Raw genomic sequence first — 15,435 nt, 5'->3', positions numbered from 1 at the left:
TATGAAAGCACAGCATTCATGTTCTATAATTGGATGAACAAAACAGTGTTCCTCTTAATAACAGTAACAACCACCACACTTGCTGAGCACTGAGAAGGTGCAGTGCTTCCTGCGAAGCGCCTCTTGTGCGTTTTCTCTCTTAGCTCTCTTCAGGCTGCAGGAGAGTGGTGCTGTTGTGAGGTCATGTGGCCAGTGCGGAACATGAGGTCAGAGAGGCCAGGCAGCTCACGCAGGGCCAGGGGCAGGGGGCCCTGCAGGATCCCATCCCACAGCCCTCATTCTTGCCCCCCCCCCCCGTGCCATCTCTACCCTTCATCTCTCCATCTCTTTCTGACTAAAGAAGTTTGCCTCATGGTAGATTCACTGGTCTAATATTTCACTTCCTCTTTAAGTCTGTTTGTGTCTGTAAACCGAACAAGATCCTGGAAGAGGGCAGTGGTGGTGAGCCAATAGCAGCCAACACTCAAACCACTGGTGCCGGCTCCCCCGCTGGTTAATGGAGGCCTGTGCCCGGCACCGGCACTGTCCGGGGCCATGACCCTGACTGGCAGCCTTCCTGCTCTCGCAGCCTCTGGCTCTAATAATTGCTAAGAATTCTGATATCTTTACTCCCAGTGCTCCCCAGCAGAGGCCCTGGCACATAGTAGACGCGCGGCCAAGTTCTGCAAGAATGAAGGAATCAAAGAAAGAGTGAAGTGCCCCTGACGCAAACCTAGGAAGGCACCCCCTACAGCACGGCGGCCACACTCTCATGTGCTCTTGTTCCCTGGCAGATTCGACCACCTGGTGGCGATAGAGCGCACAGGAAGGGCTGCTGACGGCAATCACTACAACGCCAGGAAAATGAACATCAAGCATCTGGTTGACCCCATTGATGATCTCTTCCTTGTTGCGCAGAAAATCCCTGGGGTCTCATCAACTGGTAAGCAAGGGGCACCCAGGATTCAACACAAACATGTCAGCACTAAATGCCTTTTTATTGACTATTGAATGCAGGACAGGAAAGAGTTATATGCGGACCATTGTTTTCCACTCACTAGATGGTCTTTGTTTGCTATGGCCCATAGAGACAATAATGACATTGCCATTTAGAAACCCAGTGTTCCCACAAGCAACAAAGGGGAATGACATGTAACCTAGCATATTCTACTTGCCCGACTCTAAAATACTAAAACTAATAATAGAATAATAATAATAAAACTGAGGGATGGCATATGATTTTGGCCATATATACGATGGGATGAATGCGCCATGTATATACGATGCATCATCTTATGAAGCATATTAACTTTAAAATATGTTAACTAGATGATTAGTACAACATTTGGATTGCTAATAATATCACAGTGTGATCATTTGTGTCAAGTACAGAACTCCACCGTTTTCAAAGAGGTTTCCCATTCATTGTATTGTTGAAGCCTCTTTAAAACCCTGTGAGGCAGGTAAGACAGGGATAGTGTCCAAAAATGAGGGCTTCCCAAGTTGCCTAGCTAATTGGAGTTGCTGGAGAATTAGGAGAAGGGGCAGACTCCCACGACCCTCCAGGCTAAACTATTTCTGTAATCTGTGAGTTGCTGAAGCCTTGATGTAACGCCAGAGGACCAGCCTTTCTCCCTTGGGGGTAGGAAGTACCGGACCCTGGAGTCATTAGGCCTGTCTACCATTCTGTGTTTATCTGTTCTCTCAAACACCCCAGAGCGTCTGCCAACCCATTAGTGCCTTTGGCTTTTAAGGTTTTAATGAGACAATGAAAGTCTTCCGAGCTGAGTAGAAAATTTCTGCAGTTCCGCCCTGGTCTTTCCCAGAAGAGGCCTTGGGCGTGGTACCCACAGCACACTTGGTTCTGTGCTTCCTGTCTCTCTGGGCAGGCAGGGCCAGCGTGGGACCTAGGAGGCGGAGGGGGAATGCCCAGGGTGGAGAAGGAAAAGGTCTCTAAGTTCAAAGGAGCTGCTCTTTCCCTGCTGAACAGACCCCAGTCCGAGGCCCCCAAACCCCAGAGAAAGCAGGTGGAGCTGACTGTGTCTTCCGACTGCCCCTCTGTGGACCTCTGGCCGCTTCTCTTGGCCTCAGGGTCTTAAGGCCCTCCTGCAGCTTCCCAAACCCCCTGCCCAGCAGGACTGCCCCCTGAATGTCCTTTCTCCTCTGCTCCATCAACACCCCGTTCCTTCCTCAGCAGTTTCCCCAGGCAGCTAGCTGCCTTGTCATGTACACAGCACTCAAACGAGAACCTAGACAGTCCCCTGCCCCTCCCCGAGCCCTGCTGCTCAGAGACCCCGCGCGCGGGCAGGGACACAAGGCCACCAACAGGACTGACGTGAGGAGCGAACAGGATGACAGTCATAAAACGCCAAAGAGCAGGGACAGAAATAAAATACCACAGCTAGGTATCATTATTATTCCCCTCATTCACGGGGCTGCCAGGCCCTGGCCCACTGCTCTGAGGAAGCCCCGTAGGGTGTGGACCTGAGGAATCTGGTCATTCACCTTCGCCAGATTCTTTTGGCCGAGGCCAGGTCTCCGGTGCCCGAGGCAGGTCACGTGCGGCGGCCCCTCCACCCCCTCACAGTGAACACTAACCTCTTGTGGTATTCCGCCTGTATCCCAAGCCTCAATAGGAACAGATGCAAAAACTGCCATACAATCATGCGAGTTATAATGTTGGTTCAGTCAACACGGACCGTGTATACGGTGGTCCCATTCAAGATAATGGAGCTGAAGAATTCCCCTTGCCCAGTGACATCGTAGCTGTCCAGACGTCCAGCATTGCGCTGCTCACGTACTCGTGGTGATGCCGGTGTAGAGACATGCGCAGTGCTGCCCGTGGCGTGAAAGCATGGCTCAGGCAGTTACAGACAGTACACAGTACTTGCTGCTAATGATAATAAGCACCCGTGTTATTGGGCTGTGTGTTCACTCTGCTATAGATTCATGTTATTCTAGAGTGCACTCTCTCTACTTATTAAAAAGGAAGGTTTGCTGGAAAGCATTGTGCCGTGTTGTGCTGGCCGCAGCCTCACGTCTCGTGTTAACCGTATCTCCCAAGTGCACCCTTTCCTCTTGGGCTCGATTTAACCTTGTGTTTTGTTCACCATGGCCCCTAAGCATGCACACTCACTGCTCACATTGCCAGCAAGAGGCCGTGTCGAGTGACTGACCTGGAAGCAGTGATTGAGGGTGACAAAGGTAGAAATCAGTGACAGCTCCTGCTCACCAGCCAGGCCTGTCCCTTCCTGTCAGAGCTACAACCTTGAAGAACAAGAACCAAGTGACAAGCTGCTAACGGATCTGCTTCACGGAAGGCAGTGAGACCTAACGCAAATCCGAGGAGGGCCTGTGTCAGACATGGAGAAACTTCCAACGGCCCGGACTGAAGACCAGACGCAGAAACACGTCCCTCTCAGCGCTGTGGTGATCACGACCGGAGCAGAAAGTTTGTTTGCAATGTGGAAATCAGGGACTGGGCGTGACTGTGATGAATCCACAGCTAGCTCTAGGTTATTTGAACAGTTCAAGAACCGTTATTCACTACGCGACGTGAAGGTGAGGGGTGAGCCTGCCAGCGCTGAGGGGAAGGCAGCTGAAGGACTTTTGGAAACTCGAGAAAATCTGATCGCGGGGGAAATGACTTGATGCGGCAAATATTCAATCTGGATGGAAGCTCCCTATCCTGGAAATGTACCCTGAAAGGACTTTGCCCGTGAGGAAGCCAGGTCAATGCCGGTCTCAAGGCTTCTGACAGGATAACGGTCTCGCTTGGGGGCAATGCTTAAGTGACACAGTGAATGCCTCTGTGATCTGGCACAGTGAGACCCCAGGGCCTTCAAGCTCATCACTTAGCACACACTGCCAGTGAACGGCAGGAGCAACGAGAAGTCATAGGTGAGCCAGCTCCTCTTCCAAGACGGCCACCTGAGTTGCTTTGTCAACTAAACAGGTATGTTTAGAGAATCACACAGCTTTCAAGGTTTTGCTTATTGTTGAGAACGCTCTCAGACATCCTCCTTTTCCTGGTGACCTTCATCCCAATAGCAAAGTGGTGCTTCTCCCTCCAGACGCTACCTCTTTGATCCAAACAATAGATCGAGGAGTGCTGGCAGCTTCTAAAGCCTACTACCCGAGGGGGACCTGCGCCCAGGCAAGCTGCGCTTGCGGAAGACGCCGAGAAGGCAGCGGTGCAGTTCCGGAAGGATCTCAGCACCTGTGACTGCATCAGACACCGTGTGGGGGCAGGGCTGCTGTCGCCAGGGACCCCCGAGCGGCATCTGGAAGGAGACCCTCCAGAGGTTCGTCCGTGGCTTCAAAGGATTTGCTAGAATGAGGTTTGGGCAGGTCACCAAGGCCGTGGCTGGGATGGTGAACTGTAACCTGGCTGTGGGTGACATGGGGTCCTGGGGGGCTCCTGAGGGAGCTAACGAGGTGTTGGACCTGGAACAGGAGTGCACAGCTGAGGAAGAGACAAGAGAAGAGGAAACTACAGGAGGAGGAGAAGAAGACCACCCCCCAAAAAAAATCCACAGTGAAGGGTTCAGCAGAAGCTTTTGTGGACCTCAACAAGCTCCTTCAACCTTTGAAAACGTGAACTCCAACACCAAAAGGTTTTCCCTAATAGAGAGGAATGTTCAAGGTGCATTATCTGCTTACGAGCAAATGTATGATGGAAAAAAGAGACAAGCCAGGCAAAACAACACAATGTGTTTCAGAAAACTGACACCACCTGAAGAAGAGCCTCAGGCTGCTCCTTCAGGAGGCGTCCAGAAGAAGGCGCTGTTATCGTAGGAGACACAGCTCCACGCATGTTATTGTCTGTGAGGATCTTCCAGGGGGACAACATGTGGCGTGGAAGACAGTGGCACTGATGATCTTGACCCTGTGTGGCCTAGGATAATGAGTGTGTTTGTGTCTTGGTTTTTAAAAATAGTTAAAATTTTTGCCCTGGCCGGTTGGCTCAGTGGTAGAGCGTTGGCCTGGTGTGCAGGAGTCCCGGGTTCGATTCCAAGCCAGGGCACACAGGAGAAGCGCCCATCTGCTTCTCCACCCCTCCCCCTCTCCTTCCTCTCTCTCTCTTCCCCTCCTGCAGCCAAGGCTCCATTGGAGCAAAGTTTGCCCGGGCGCTGAAGATGGCTTTGTGCCCTCTGCCTCAGGCACTAGAATGGCTCTGGTTACAACAAAGTGATGCCCCAGATGGGCAGAGCATCGCCCCCTGGTGGGCGTGCCGGGTGGATCCCGGTCGGGCGCATGCGGGAGTCTGACTGCCTCCCCGTTTCCAGCTTCAGAAAAATACAAAAAATAAATAAATAAATAAATTTTTAAAAATATAAAAATAGTTTAAAAATTTTTAAATTGTTTAAATAGACAAAAGCTTATATAATAAGGATATAAAGAAATAAACTAGTTTCATACTGCTGTACCATGTGTTTGTGTTTTAAGTTAAGTGGTACTAGTACAAAAGAGTCAAGAGGTTAAAAAAATTTTAAGTTTTTTTAAGTGAAAACGTTATAATAAGCTGAGGTAAATTTGTTATTGAAGAAAGAAAAATATTTTAAAAATAAATGTGGGGTAGCCTAAGAATACAGTATCTATAAAGTCTACAATAATGTACAGTAATGTCCTGGGCCTCCACACTCACTCACCACCCCCTTACCCAGAGCAGCTTCCGGTCCTACAAGCTCTGTTCACGATAAGTGCCCTGGACAGATGTGCCATTTTTTTTTAATCCTCTAATACTGTATTTTTACTGTGCCTCTTCCATGGGTAGCTACACAAATACCATTCGTGTTATGACTGCCTGCTCTCTGGTACACTGGTGTGCTGCACAGATCTGTGGCCACAGAGCCCAGGTGTGTGGCGGGCTGGACCACCGCGGGGTGGCCACAGAGCCCGGGTGTGTGGTGGGCTGGACCACCACGGGGTGGCCACAGAGCCCGGGTGTGTGGCGGGCTGGACCACCGCGGGGTGACCACAGAGCCCAGGTGTGGACTGGCGGGCTGGACCACCGCGGGGTGGCCACAGAGCCCGGGTGTGTGGCGGGCTGGACCACCGCGGGGTGACCACAGAGCCCAGGTGTGGACTGGCGGGCTGGACCACCGCGGGGTGGCCACAGAGCCCGGGTGTGGACTGGCGGGCTGGACCACCGCGGGGTGGTCACAGAGCCCGGGTGTGTGGCGGGCTGGACCACCGCGGGGTGGCCACAGAGCCCGGGTGTGTGGCGGGCTGGACCACCGCGGGGTGGCCACAGAGCCCGGGTGTGGACTGGCGGGCTGGACCACCGCGGGGTGGCCACAGAGCCCGGGTGTGTGGCGGGCTGGACCACTGCGGGGTGGCCACAGAGCCCGGGTGTGTGGCGGTGGGGACCACCGCGGGGTGGCCACAGAGCCCGGGTGTGTGGCGGGCTGGACCACCACGGGGTGGCCACAGAGCCCGGGTGTGTGGCGGGCTGGACCACCACGGGGTGGCCACAGAGCCCGGGTGTGGACTGGCGGGCTGGACCACCGCGGGGTGGCCACAGAGCCCGAGTGTGTGGCGGGCTGGACCACTGCGGGGTGGCCACAGAGCCCGGGTGTGTGGCGGGCTGGACCACCGCGGGGTGGCCACAGAGCCCAGGGGTGTGGCGGTGGGGACCACCGCGGGGTGGCCACAGAGCCTGGGGGTGTGGCGGGCTGGACCACCGCGGGGTGGCCAGGAGCCCAGGTGTGTGGAGGGCTGGACCACCGCGGGGTGGCCACAGAGCCCAGGTGTGGACTGGCGGGCTGGACCACTGCGCGGTGCGGAGGTGCGCTCTGACGTCTGTCTGCGCCACCACACCGCCTGATGGTGCGTTTCTTGGAGGGTGTCCTTGTTAGTGGCGCGGGATAGGCAGCCGTTCTGCGGGGTCAAGAGGCCTGGCTCTGCTCCGAGGCACGTGGGCAAGCACTTGGCCAATATTTGTCCATCTCGAGGCCGCTCCAGCCACCTTGTACAAGCAGACCCCACTGTCCTAGTCTACGGCATCCTCCTCCAGAAACACCTGGACACAGGGGACCACCTCCCAGGACACAGGCTGCAGGGCTGCTTAGTGTACCCACTGTTCCTGTGAGGGTGGAGGTGCCTGTTCATTATTTTTAGCCAGTTCACCTATTTTGAACACTATTAATTTCACCGATGGATTAAATCATGTCTTAACATTTACTTATTCAAACATATTGTTCTAGCATTTATTACGCTGATTAACAAACCCTCTGGAGCAGATTAACAGGTTGGGCTTTAGACTATGGTCTCTTTCAAATGCTAACCAACCAGCCCTGAGTGTGTCTTCCTGATTAGGCCGCTCCAGATGTTAACCAGGCACCCCTCTGGTTGGTGTAGATAAACGTGAACTGACACGCATACATCTCACAATCTTTAAACAGAAACTGTTAAAGTAAATTACCAAATTGACTTTAAAAATCTATACCGTTCAACTGTGCCAATGGAATGCCACCTGGTCACACTAATGGGGCTCAGGGACTTGTGACCTCTCTCTGAGCAAAAGCCACTCAGGAAAGGAGAGGAAGCCCCTCGCCATCATTGCGCTCTATTCGTGACTAGAGAACATGACCAGGAGGGGAGACAGCCACGCTCTGGTGAGTTCCAGACTTTGACTCGTTTTTAACAAAGGAAGTTTCTAAAATAGTTAAAGAAGTACATCTCACCTGCTTGTCTGAAACTGTATCCAGAGCCAACCCCTTTCCCTTCCCAGAGGCAGCGAGGCACGGGTGGAGGGTGGCCCTGCCCCCAGACCACCCCCGGCACGGCCTGATCCTGCATACTGACACCGTGTGTCCTCCCTCCAGGGGTTGGTGACGGAGGCAACGAACTTGGGATGGGCAAAGTCAAGGAGGCCGTGAAGCGCCACATACGAAATGGGGATGTCATCGCCTGTGACGTGGAGGCTGACTTTGCTGTCATTGCCGGTGAGTGCTCAGAGGGCCAGCCAGTTGGGCCTGGCTGCCTAGGGGGAGGGGCCTGGCTTAGAGCCTGTCCAGCCAGAAGCTTGTTATCTTAAAATTCCACCATAAGCCTGACCAGGCGGTGGCGCAGTGGATATAGTGTCGGACTGGGATGCAGAGGATCCAGGATTGAAACCCTGAGCTTGCCGGCTTGAGCGTGGGGCCACTGGCTTGAGCCCAATGTCACTGGCTTGAGCAAGGGGTCACTCGCTCTGCTGTAGCTCCCTGGTCAAGGCACATATAAAAAAGCAATCAATGAACAACTAAGGTGCCGCAACCAAGAATTGATGCTTCTCATCTCCCTTCCTGTCTGTCTGTCCCTATCTGTCTCTCTCTCTCTCTGACTCTCTCTGTCTCTGTTACACACACACACACACACACACACACACACACACACACACAAAATCTACCATAAGAGGACAAACAACCCCATTTAAAAAATGGGCAAAAGGCCTAGACACCTCAGCAAAGACGATCTAGGGAGGGCAAGTCATCCTAGGAAAAGATGCCCCACGTCCTGTGCCTCTGGTCTCACTCCGGATTGCCTCTCAGCGGGGACACCCAGAAGAGGAGGAGGAAACCCTCAGGCCTCCCGAGCATGCTTGTGGTTGGCAGACCCCTGGTCTGCCCGGCTCCTTCTCCCAGGGTCTTGGGTCCAAGGGGGAGGGAAAATTTCTTTGGAAATCCTCAGATTTCCTCTAGTGTATCTGCCCCCCAGAATGTAGGTTCTTCATATCATTGAAACCCCATGGGCGTGGCCAGGCTGATTGTAAGGACTCCAGGAGCTAATGCTTGGGAGGCCTTGGAACAGTGCCTCACACCAATCAAAGCAAGTCACCCTGTTCCATTGACTATACGATGCCATTGATGACGTGAATTGCCGTTATTTTGTGTCCCGCTAAGAAAGGAAAACGCTGCCATTTGTAACTGCAAGATCGTATTAACTGTGAGTGGCATCTCAATCTCAGAGATGTAAATGTAAAAAATAAAAGGTATATCTTAGAATCAGGGAACTACGGTATCATTACCATCACTTCATCTCCCCCGCGGTATCCTGATAGATGCCTTGTATTTCATGCCATGTGCCTTTGGGGCTGGTGAGAAAAGAGGAAGGAAGGGAGGCTGACTCGGGGGTCATCTCCAGGCACAGGAAGAGGTGGGATAGCATAGCCGGATGGAGCGGTCACCTGCCCCTCTGAGGCCGGGCTTCCACGCAGCCTGAGGCTTCAGGCTAGCCACCACACGAAAGAGTTCTGGACTGGCGTCCTCGAGCTATAGCCTGAATCTTATCTCTGATGGCTGTGAACCGTGCATCACCCAGATGGTTTAGAGCAGTGTTTCTCAACCACTGGTCTGCAGAAGAGTTCATGGCGGTCCACAAAAGAGTTAACCACCCTGATGTTGTACAAAGATTACAGACCCAATGATCTTGGTTGAATTCGCTTATGCTCAGGGTGATTTCTGCCTTAGCAGTCCCTGAAATAATTCTCCAATTTTCACCAGTCCCCAAGTGTGAAAAGGTTGAAAACTACTGGCTTAGAGTAATGCTTCTCAAACTTGAACTTGAATCAGCATCACCTGAGGGCTCATTAACAGGCACCTACTCCCCACTCCCTGCTGAGTTTCTGATTATGTAGATTTGGGCTACTGCCCATGAATTAGTGTTTCCAACAAGTTCCAGGCACTACTGGTACCACTGGCCTTAGGACCATTCTGGAGAAGAGTTCTGATGCTCAGAGGCAGGGTGATGGACTACATGACCTTTCCAGTTCTATGTTGAAAGCTTTTTTTTTGTTCTAGGTGTTTCTAACTGGGGAGGCTATGCCTTGGCCTGCGCTCTGCACATCCTGAACTCATGTGAGGTCCACGGACGTTATCTGAGGAAGGCAACTGGGCCCTCCAGAGCAGCTGGGGAACAAAACTGGATTGAGGCGCTCCCGTCCATCAATAAGGTATGAGACCCCTACAGGCCGCTCCATGCAAGCGGCTTTTGCCGTGCGTGAGGAGCAGGCCCGGTTTTCAGAGCCGTGAGCCGTGGGGCCAGCACCTCCATGGCTGCCCATCAACAGCCAGAGGCAGGGCCGACCTAGAGGCTAAGTGTCCGAGCTGAACTGGATTGGGTGACCTTTGACACTCCTGATCCTAAATGATCATGGAAGACCTGGTATCCATGACCATTCTCCTTCTAGTTTGACTTTAGGCAAGCTGCTTGCCCTCCCTGAGCCTCCTTTTCTTTGTCTGTAACATGGGGCCAGCAGCATGTTGGAAGGACCATGAACACACAGACTGGGAGGTGCTCGGGCTGGTTCAGACCGCTGCCATAGAGCGAGTACCGCAATGAGGTGAATTGTGATCTTCTACTGGCAGGGACGGTCCTGCCTTCGATTAAAAATAAAAAAAGTAAGATCTGTGCAGCACAGCGAGGTGAAGTGCACTGTACGGAGGTATGCTGGAGCCATAGGTGTCCTGTGGCCCCTTCCAAGGAGTTTACAATCCAGCCAGGGCCCTGAAACCTCTGGTGGAAGGGGACAGTTAGCCATTCCACAGAGCGCTAAGGGGGCACTCAGGTGGGGAGAGGACGGGGAGGGGGGCTGGAGGAACACACCTGTAGGAGGGGAGGCAGTCTGGAAAGGAGGCGTGGCGGGGACTGTCAGCTAGGAGATGAAGACAGCTCAGTGCCGGCAAGGGAGGCCACTCTGGGGGGAGTAGTCGGCAGGGGGCATGCCCCAGTGGGGGAGGGCTTCTGATTCCATGAGTTCTTTGAAATACTTTGCAAAAGGGTCCCATTCATGGAGTTTTCTGGGCAAGGATCCGTGGTTTCATCGAATTGTCTGGGTAGTCTGGGGCCCCCCGGCAGAGGGATCTCATGTTAGCTGCATCCACCAAAATGGTGGCCTCTCACTTGAGGGTCTTACGAAAAAGTGAGGGGGAGCCAGGTGAAGGCTTTCAGCGAGAGACTCGGGCCCCACGGGGTGGCTTTTGTGTGAGCTCGTCTGCCTGCAGAGCCAGCCACCGGCAGGGCACGTGCAGAGGGGCAAGCGTCACACCGAGGTTCAGGCTCTGTGGCCCTGCCTGCGCGGAGGGCGGGGACAGCACAGGAGGGAGACGCCAGCCCCATCGGTGGTGCGGTTCGGCCCCCAGCGCAGAGCCTGAGCACTGGACTCCTGCCGCCTCGTTCCCAGCTCTCCAGGAGCAGACCCCGCCCCCTGAATGACTCCGGACCCCAACCCACCTCCCCTGGTGCCCAAGCAGAGCCGGGACCACTCACCTGGGAGAGAAGCTGGTGGAGCGTCAGTCTCTACAGAGCACCTTCGGGGGGAATTTTCCAGAGTAATTTGGACCATGGGATGGAGGGGCCAAAGCCCTGAGTTTACATCTAAATCCCAGGGCAGAAGTGACTTCACCTGTGAGCTGACAGCTTCACCTGTGCTTCATCTTCACCGCACTCTGGGCTCTTCCCACTGTGGCTCAGAACTTTCCCAGTTCTTGGTAATGGCACCGGTTCCTGGTAATGCCAGGCTGCTGGGTGGGAGGGGAGGGGAGAAGCAGGGTTTGGCAGCTGAAATGACATTTTTCTGGGGAAATGGTTGGACCTCGAGGGACCCACAGGGCCTTCTGTGCTTTCTTTGCACTTCCTGGTCTGAACTGGAAAAATCCCCTCAGGGGGCGGCCTCACACATGACTCCTGATTCACACAGACATAAAAGAGTGAACCCAGCCAAACACACACCCTCAGACACTCACCCTGGGGGATGGAAAATTATCCCTTTGAGTTTCTACCCAGTCCTTCATAAATGTATTAATAATTCACCACCCTTATAAAGAAAATAAAAGGGAATACTTTTAAAGCAAAGGTACAAACATGTTTGTTGAGCCCCACATCTGGGTCAGGCACAGGCTTGCTCTGGGAGACAGTGAGGGATCCTGGATAGGCACTCAGGATCCACAGAGGGGTCAACATGAAAGGTCATTGCAGGTGCCAGGATGGAAGTGGGCACAGCAAGCTGCATGGGGACACTGAAAATGGGCACTTAGGGTATTCAGAGAGCTCGAGGCAGGCTGCCTGGAGGAGGTAGCACTCAGCTAGGTCTTATAGGACGAGCAGGATATAAATAGCAAGGAAAGGAAGGGGGGTGGGGTGGGGAAGGGCCTTCCAGGCAGCAGAAGGTGCAGGGACATGAGGTGGCGCAGTGTTCAAAAGAACTGGAATGGTCATACTAGAGTTCAGTGGGTCACTTCCTGGGGTTCCCTGAGTCATTAGGAGATGCTGGGCAGAGCTGTGGCCTGAGCTGGTGGTGAGGCTGGGTTATTTAGGGGCAGAGAAATGTCCCAATCTCTGCTCTGTGAGTTGCTTGTAAGTAGGGCCTCCCACATTTAGGGACAGTTCTTAAGGATCTGATCATAATGGTAGCAAGAGTGGGCACCATGCAGAGGAGCCCAGGGAGCCATGCCCTGCCCACTCTGGCCTTTGCTGTGCCCTGGGATCTCATTTGAGGGCAGAACAAATGGCTGAAGAGCATTCCCCAGACTTTCTTAGGGACCAAGAGCCAAGGATGACAGCTTACAGGAGGGACTAAGGAGGGACGATGGATGGGTGGATAGATGGATGGATGGATGGATGGAGGATGAATGGATGGATGGAGGGAGGGAGGGATGGATAGATGGATGAATGGAGAGAGAGAAGGGAGGGAGGGAGGGAAGGAGGAAGGGAGGAAAAGAGGGGGAAGAAAGGGAGGGATGGAGGGATGCACAGACTGCTGGTTGGTTGGCTGGCTGGCTGGGTGAACAGACTGGTGGATGAGCGGATAATGGATGGATAAATGAGGCAGAGACAGGAGCACGGCCTCTGGCTTCATCTTGGGCTCCCATTCCCTTCCAGCACTTTAATCTCACTCTACTGTTTTATAACTTTTCCATGAGGTATAACTGGCATAAACCACAGAAACCTTAAGTGTACAGTGGATTAATTTTTACATATACTCATATATTTACATATCTATAATATATAATAAATGTTATATAAATTGTACATATATATATATATATATATATATATATGACCTGTGTAACTGTCACTAAGATCACCTACAAAACCATTGCAACTTCCCAGGAGTCTGCTTTCTTTTTCAGAGACAGAGAGAGAGTCAGAGAGAGGGATAGACAGGGACAGACAGACAGGAACAGAGAGAGATGAGAAGCATCAATCATCAGTTTTTCGTTGCGACACTTTAGTTGTCCATTGACTGCTTTCTCATATGTGCCTTGACCATGGGCCTTCAGCAGACTGAGTAACCCTTTGCTCGGGCCAGGGACCCTGGGTCCAAGCCGGTGAGCCTTGCTCAAACCAGATGAGCCCACGCTCAAGCTAGCGACCTTGGGGTCTCGAACCTGGGTCCTCCACATCCCAGCCCGATGCACCATCCATTGCGCCACTGCCTGGTCAGGCCCCAGGAGGCTGCTTTCTGCCACCCCACTTTGAATGTCAGTACCCCCTAACCATGAATATCAGCCCTCCAGGCTCCCAGTGTGAATCAATAGCAACCACTCCACCCTGAGCCTCTAAGCCAGGGGTCCCCAAACTACGGCCCGTGGGCTGCATGCGGCTCCCTGAGGCCATTTATCCACACCCCGCTGCACTTCCGGAAGGGGCACCTCTTTCATTGGTGGTCAGTGAGATGCATCCACATCCTGTGCTCCTAGAGTACTGTATATGGCGGCGCCGCAAAGTGCGGTGTGGCTCACATACAGTACTACTTCCGGTGACGCGGGACAGCCGCGTTAAGGCTCTGGAAGCTCGTCATATCACTTGTTACGGCTAGCAGTGACAAATATGGAACCAGACATTGACCATCTCATTAGCCAAAAGCAGGCCCATAGTTCCCATTGAGATACCGGTCAGTTTGTTGATTTAAATTTACTTGTTCTTTATTTTAAATATTATATTTGTTCCCGTTTTTGTTTTTTTACTTCAAATAAGATACGTGCAGTGTGCATAGGGATTTGTTCATAGTTTTTTTTTTATAGTCTGGCCCTCCAATGGTCTGAGGGACAGTGAACTGGCCCCCTGTGTAAAAAGTTTGGGGACCCCTGCTCTAAGCCTAGGAGCCATCCTGGGGCCTCCTCCCCCCTCCACAGCGAGCATGGCCCGGTGCCCTGTCCCCTCTGCCTCACTTCTGTCCTCTGTCCCTCCCCTCCTACTCCACTGTCTCCGCCCAGGTGGGTGCAGCAGCCTCTAGGTGCTCTGCTTCCGGCGACCCCTGGTCAGCTCTCTCTACCCCCCCACCCCCACCCCCTCCACTTGGAGGGGTCCCCTGGAAGATGGTGATTCCTGGGAAACTTGCAAGCAGTCACTGTTGGTCCCTGTGGCTCTTAGAGGCTGAATGCCAGCCAGCTCCTGTGGACTGACCATGTGTACATGATGACCACAGGGCCCTCCCTCCCTGGGACCCTAGGGTACGAATGGTGGGGCAGGCAGTGTCCTGGGAGGAAGTGGCCAGATGGTTCCAGAGCGTTTCCCTGTAAAGAGAGGATATGACCCAATGGAGAAGAGAAATGGGAGAATGAAGCCCAAACAAAGGACGGGAAATGCCACTCTGGGTTGGGGAGCCCCGGGAGGGGGCTGTTGGACAAAGGCCTCCCTTCCACCTTGGCCCAGGGCAGAATGAAACGCAGGTTCCCGGCAGCTGAGAGCAGAGACAGTTCCCAGTGACATTTGCCAGCACTTTCTCCATTGTTTTGAAGTTTTCAGCAAATGTTCCTCATCGCCCCTTATCTGGTTCGCTTCTGTGCTTTTGTCACCTGTGGTCCTAGCTGCCCCTGCTCCTGAAAGTCTTCCTGGAGTCCCTCTGGTGAAGGGGTGGGGGCCCTGCTCTGTGCTGGGGTCCCCATGGACTGTGCGTGCCCGAGCTCTCTTCTAGACTGTGAACCCTCCGGGGGCAGTGGTGCCACAGCCACCCCTGGGTCGCTGGTTCAGGGCCCGCACACAGCAGGTGCTCAAAGTTCACTCGGTGACTAAACGAATCAGCCCGGCCGAGCAGGAAGCTGGGAGCCCTGCTCAGACCCGTCGCATCCTCCTGTTCTCGGCGCCTTGGTCCCCTCCTCTCACCCCCTCCTTCTGTGGAGGAGGAAGATGGGGAGGATGTGTTTGACGTCTTCCCCTCAGGCGTGGTCCTTTCTCCTCCTGTCCTTACTTCAAATCCACCTTCCTCAGGGGCTGGGACAGATACATCAGTGGCTTAGACAGTAGAGGGAAGAGAAGGAGGGAAATCATATTTCAGAAGGCTCTGGGCTAAAGGCCGGAGACCCAGCCCTGCCAGGAAGAATCTGCCTCATTTTGGGAGCACCTACTAAGTGCCAAGGACCATGCTAGGTGCTTTACTGGCATTATTTCATTTGATCCTCACAACAGCCCTCTAAACATGGTATCATCATCATCATCATCACCATCAATCTCTCCATTATATAGGTGAGG

The 15,435-nt window shown here is 53.3% G+C and overlaps 1 protein-coding gene across 2 annotated transcripts in view; it reads left to right on the top strand.

Moving 5' to 3' along the window:
- Positions 1–15,435, top strand: part of DGLUCY (D-glutamate cyclase) — a 62,393-nt gene that overhangs the window by 45,979 nt on the left and 979 nt on the right. For both annotated transcript variants that reach the window (XM_066274694.1, XM_066274695.1), the window contains exons 10-12: positions 774–922; positions 7,809–7,928; positions 9,765–9,916. In XM_066274694.1, coding sequence (XP_066130791.1) covers positions 774–922; positions 7,809–7,928; positions 9,765–9,916 — 421 coding nt within the window. The remainder of the gene's footprint in view (positions 1–773; positions 923–7,808; positions 7,929–9,764; positions 9,917–15,435) is intronic.

This window comes from Saccopteryx bilineata, chromosome 4 (genome assembly GCF_036850765.1).
Source record: "Saccopteryx bilineata isolate mSacBil1 chromosome 4, mSacBil1_pri_phased_curated, whole genome shotgun sequence".
Taxonomy (NCBI): Eukaryota; Metazoa; Chordata; class Mammalia; order Chiroptera; family Emballonuridae; genus Saccopteryx; species Saccopteryx bilineata.
This window is presented reverse-complemented; position numbering and strand designations above follow the sequence as displayed.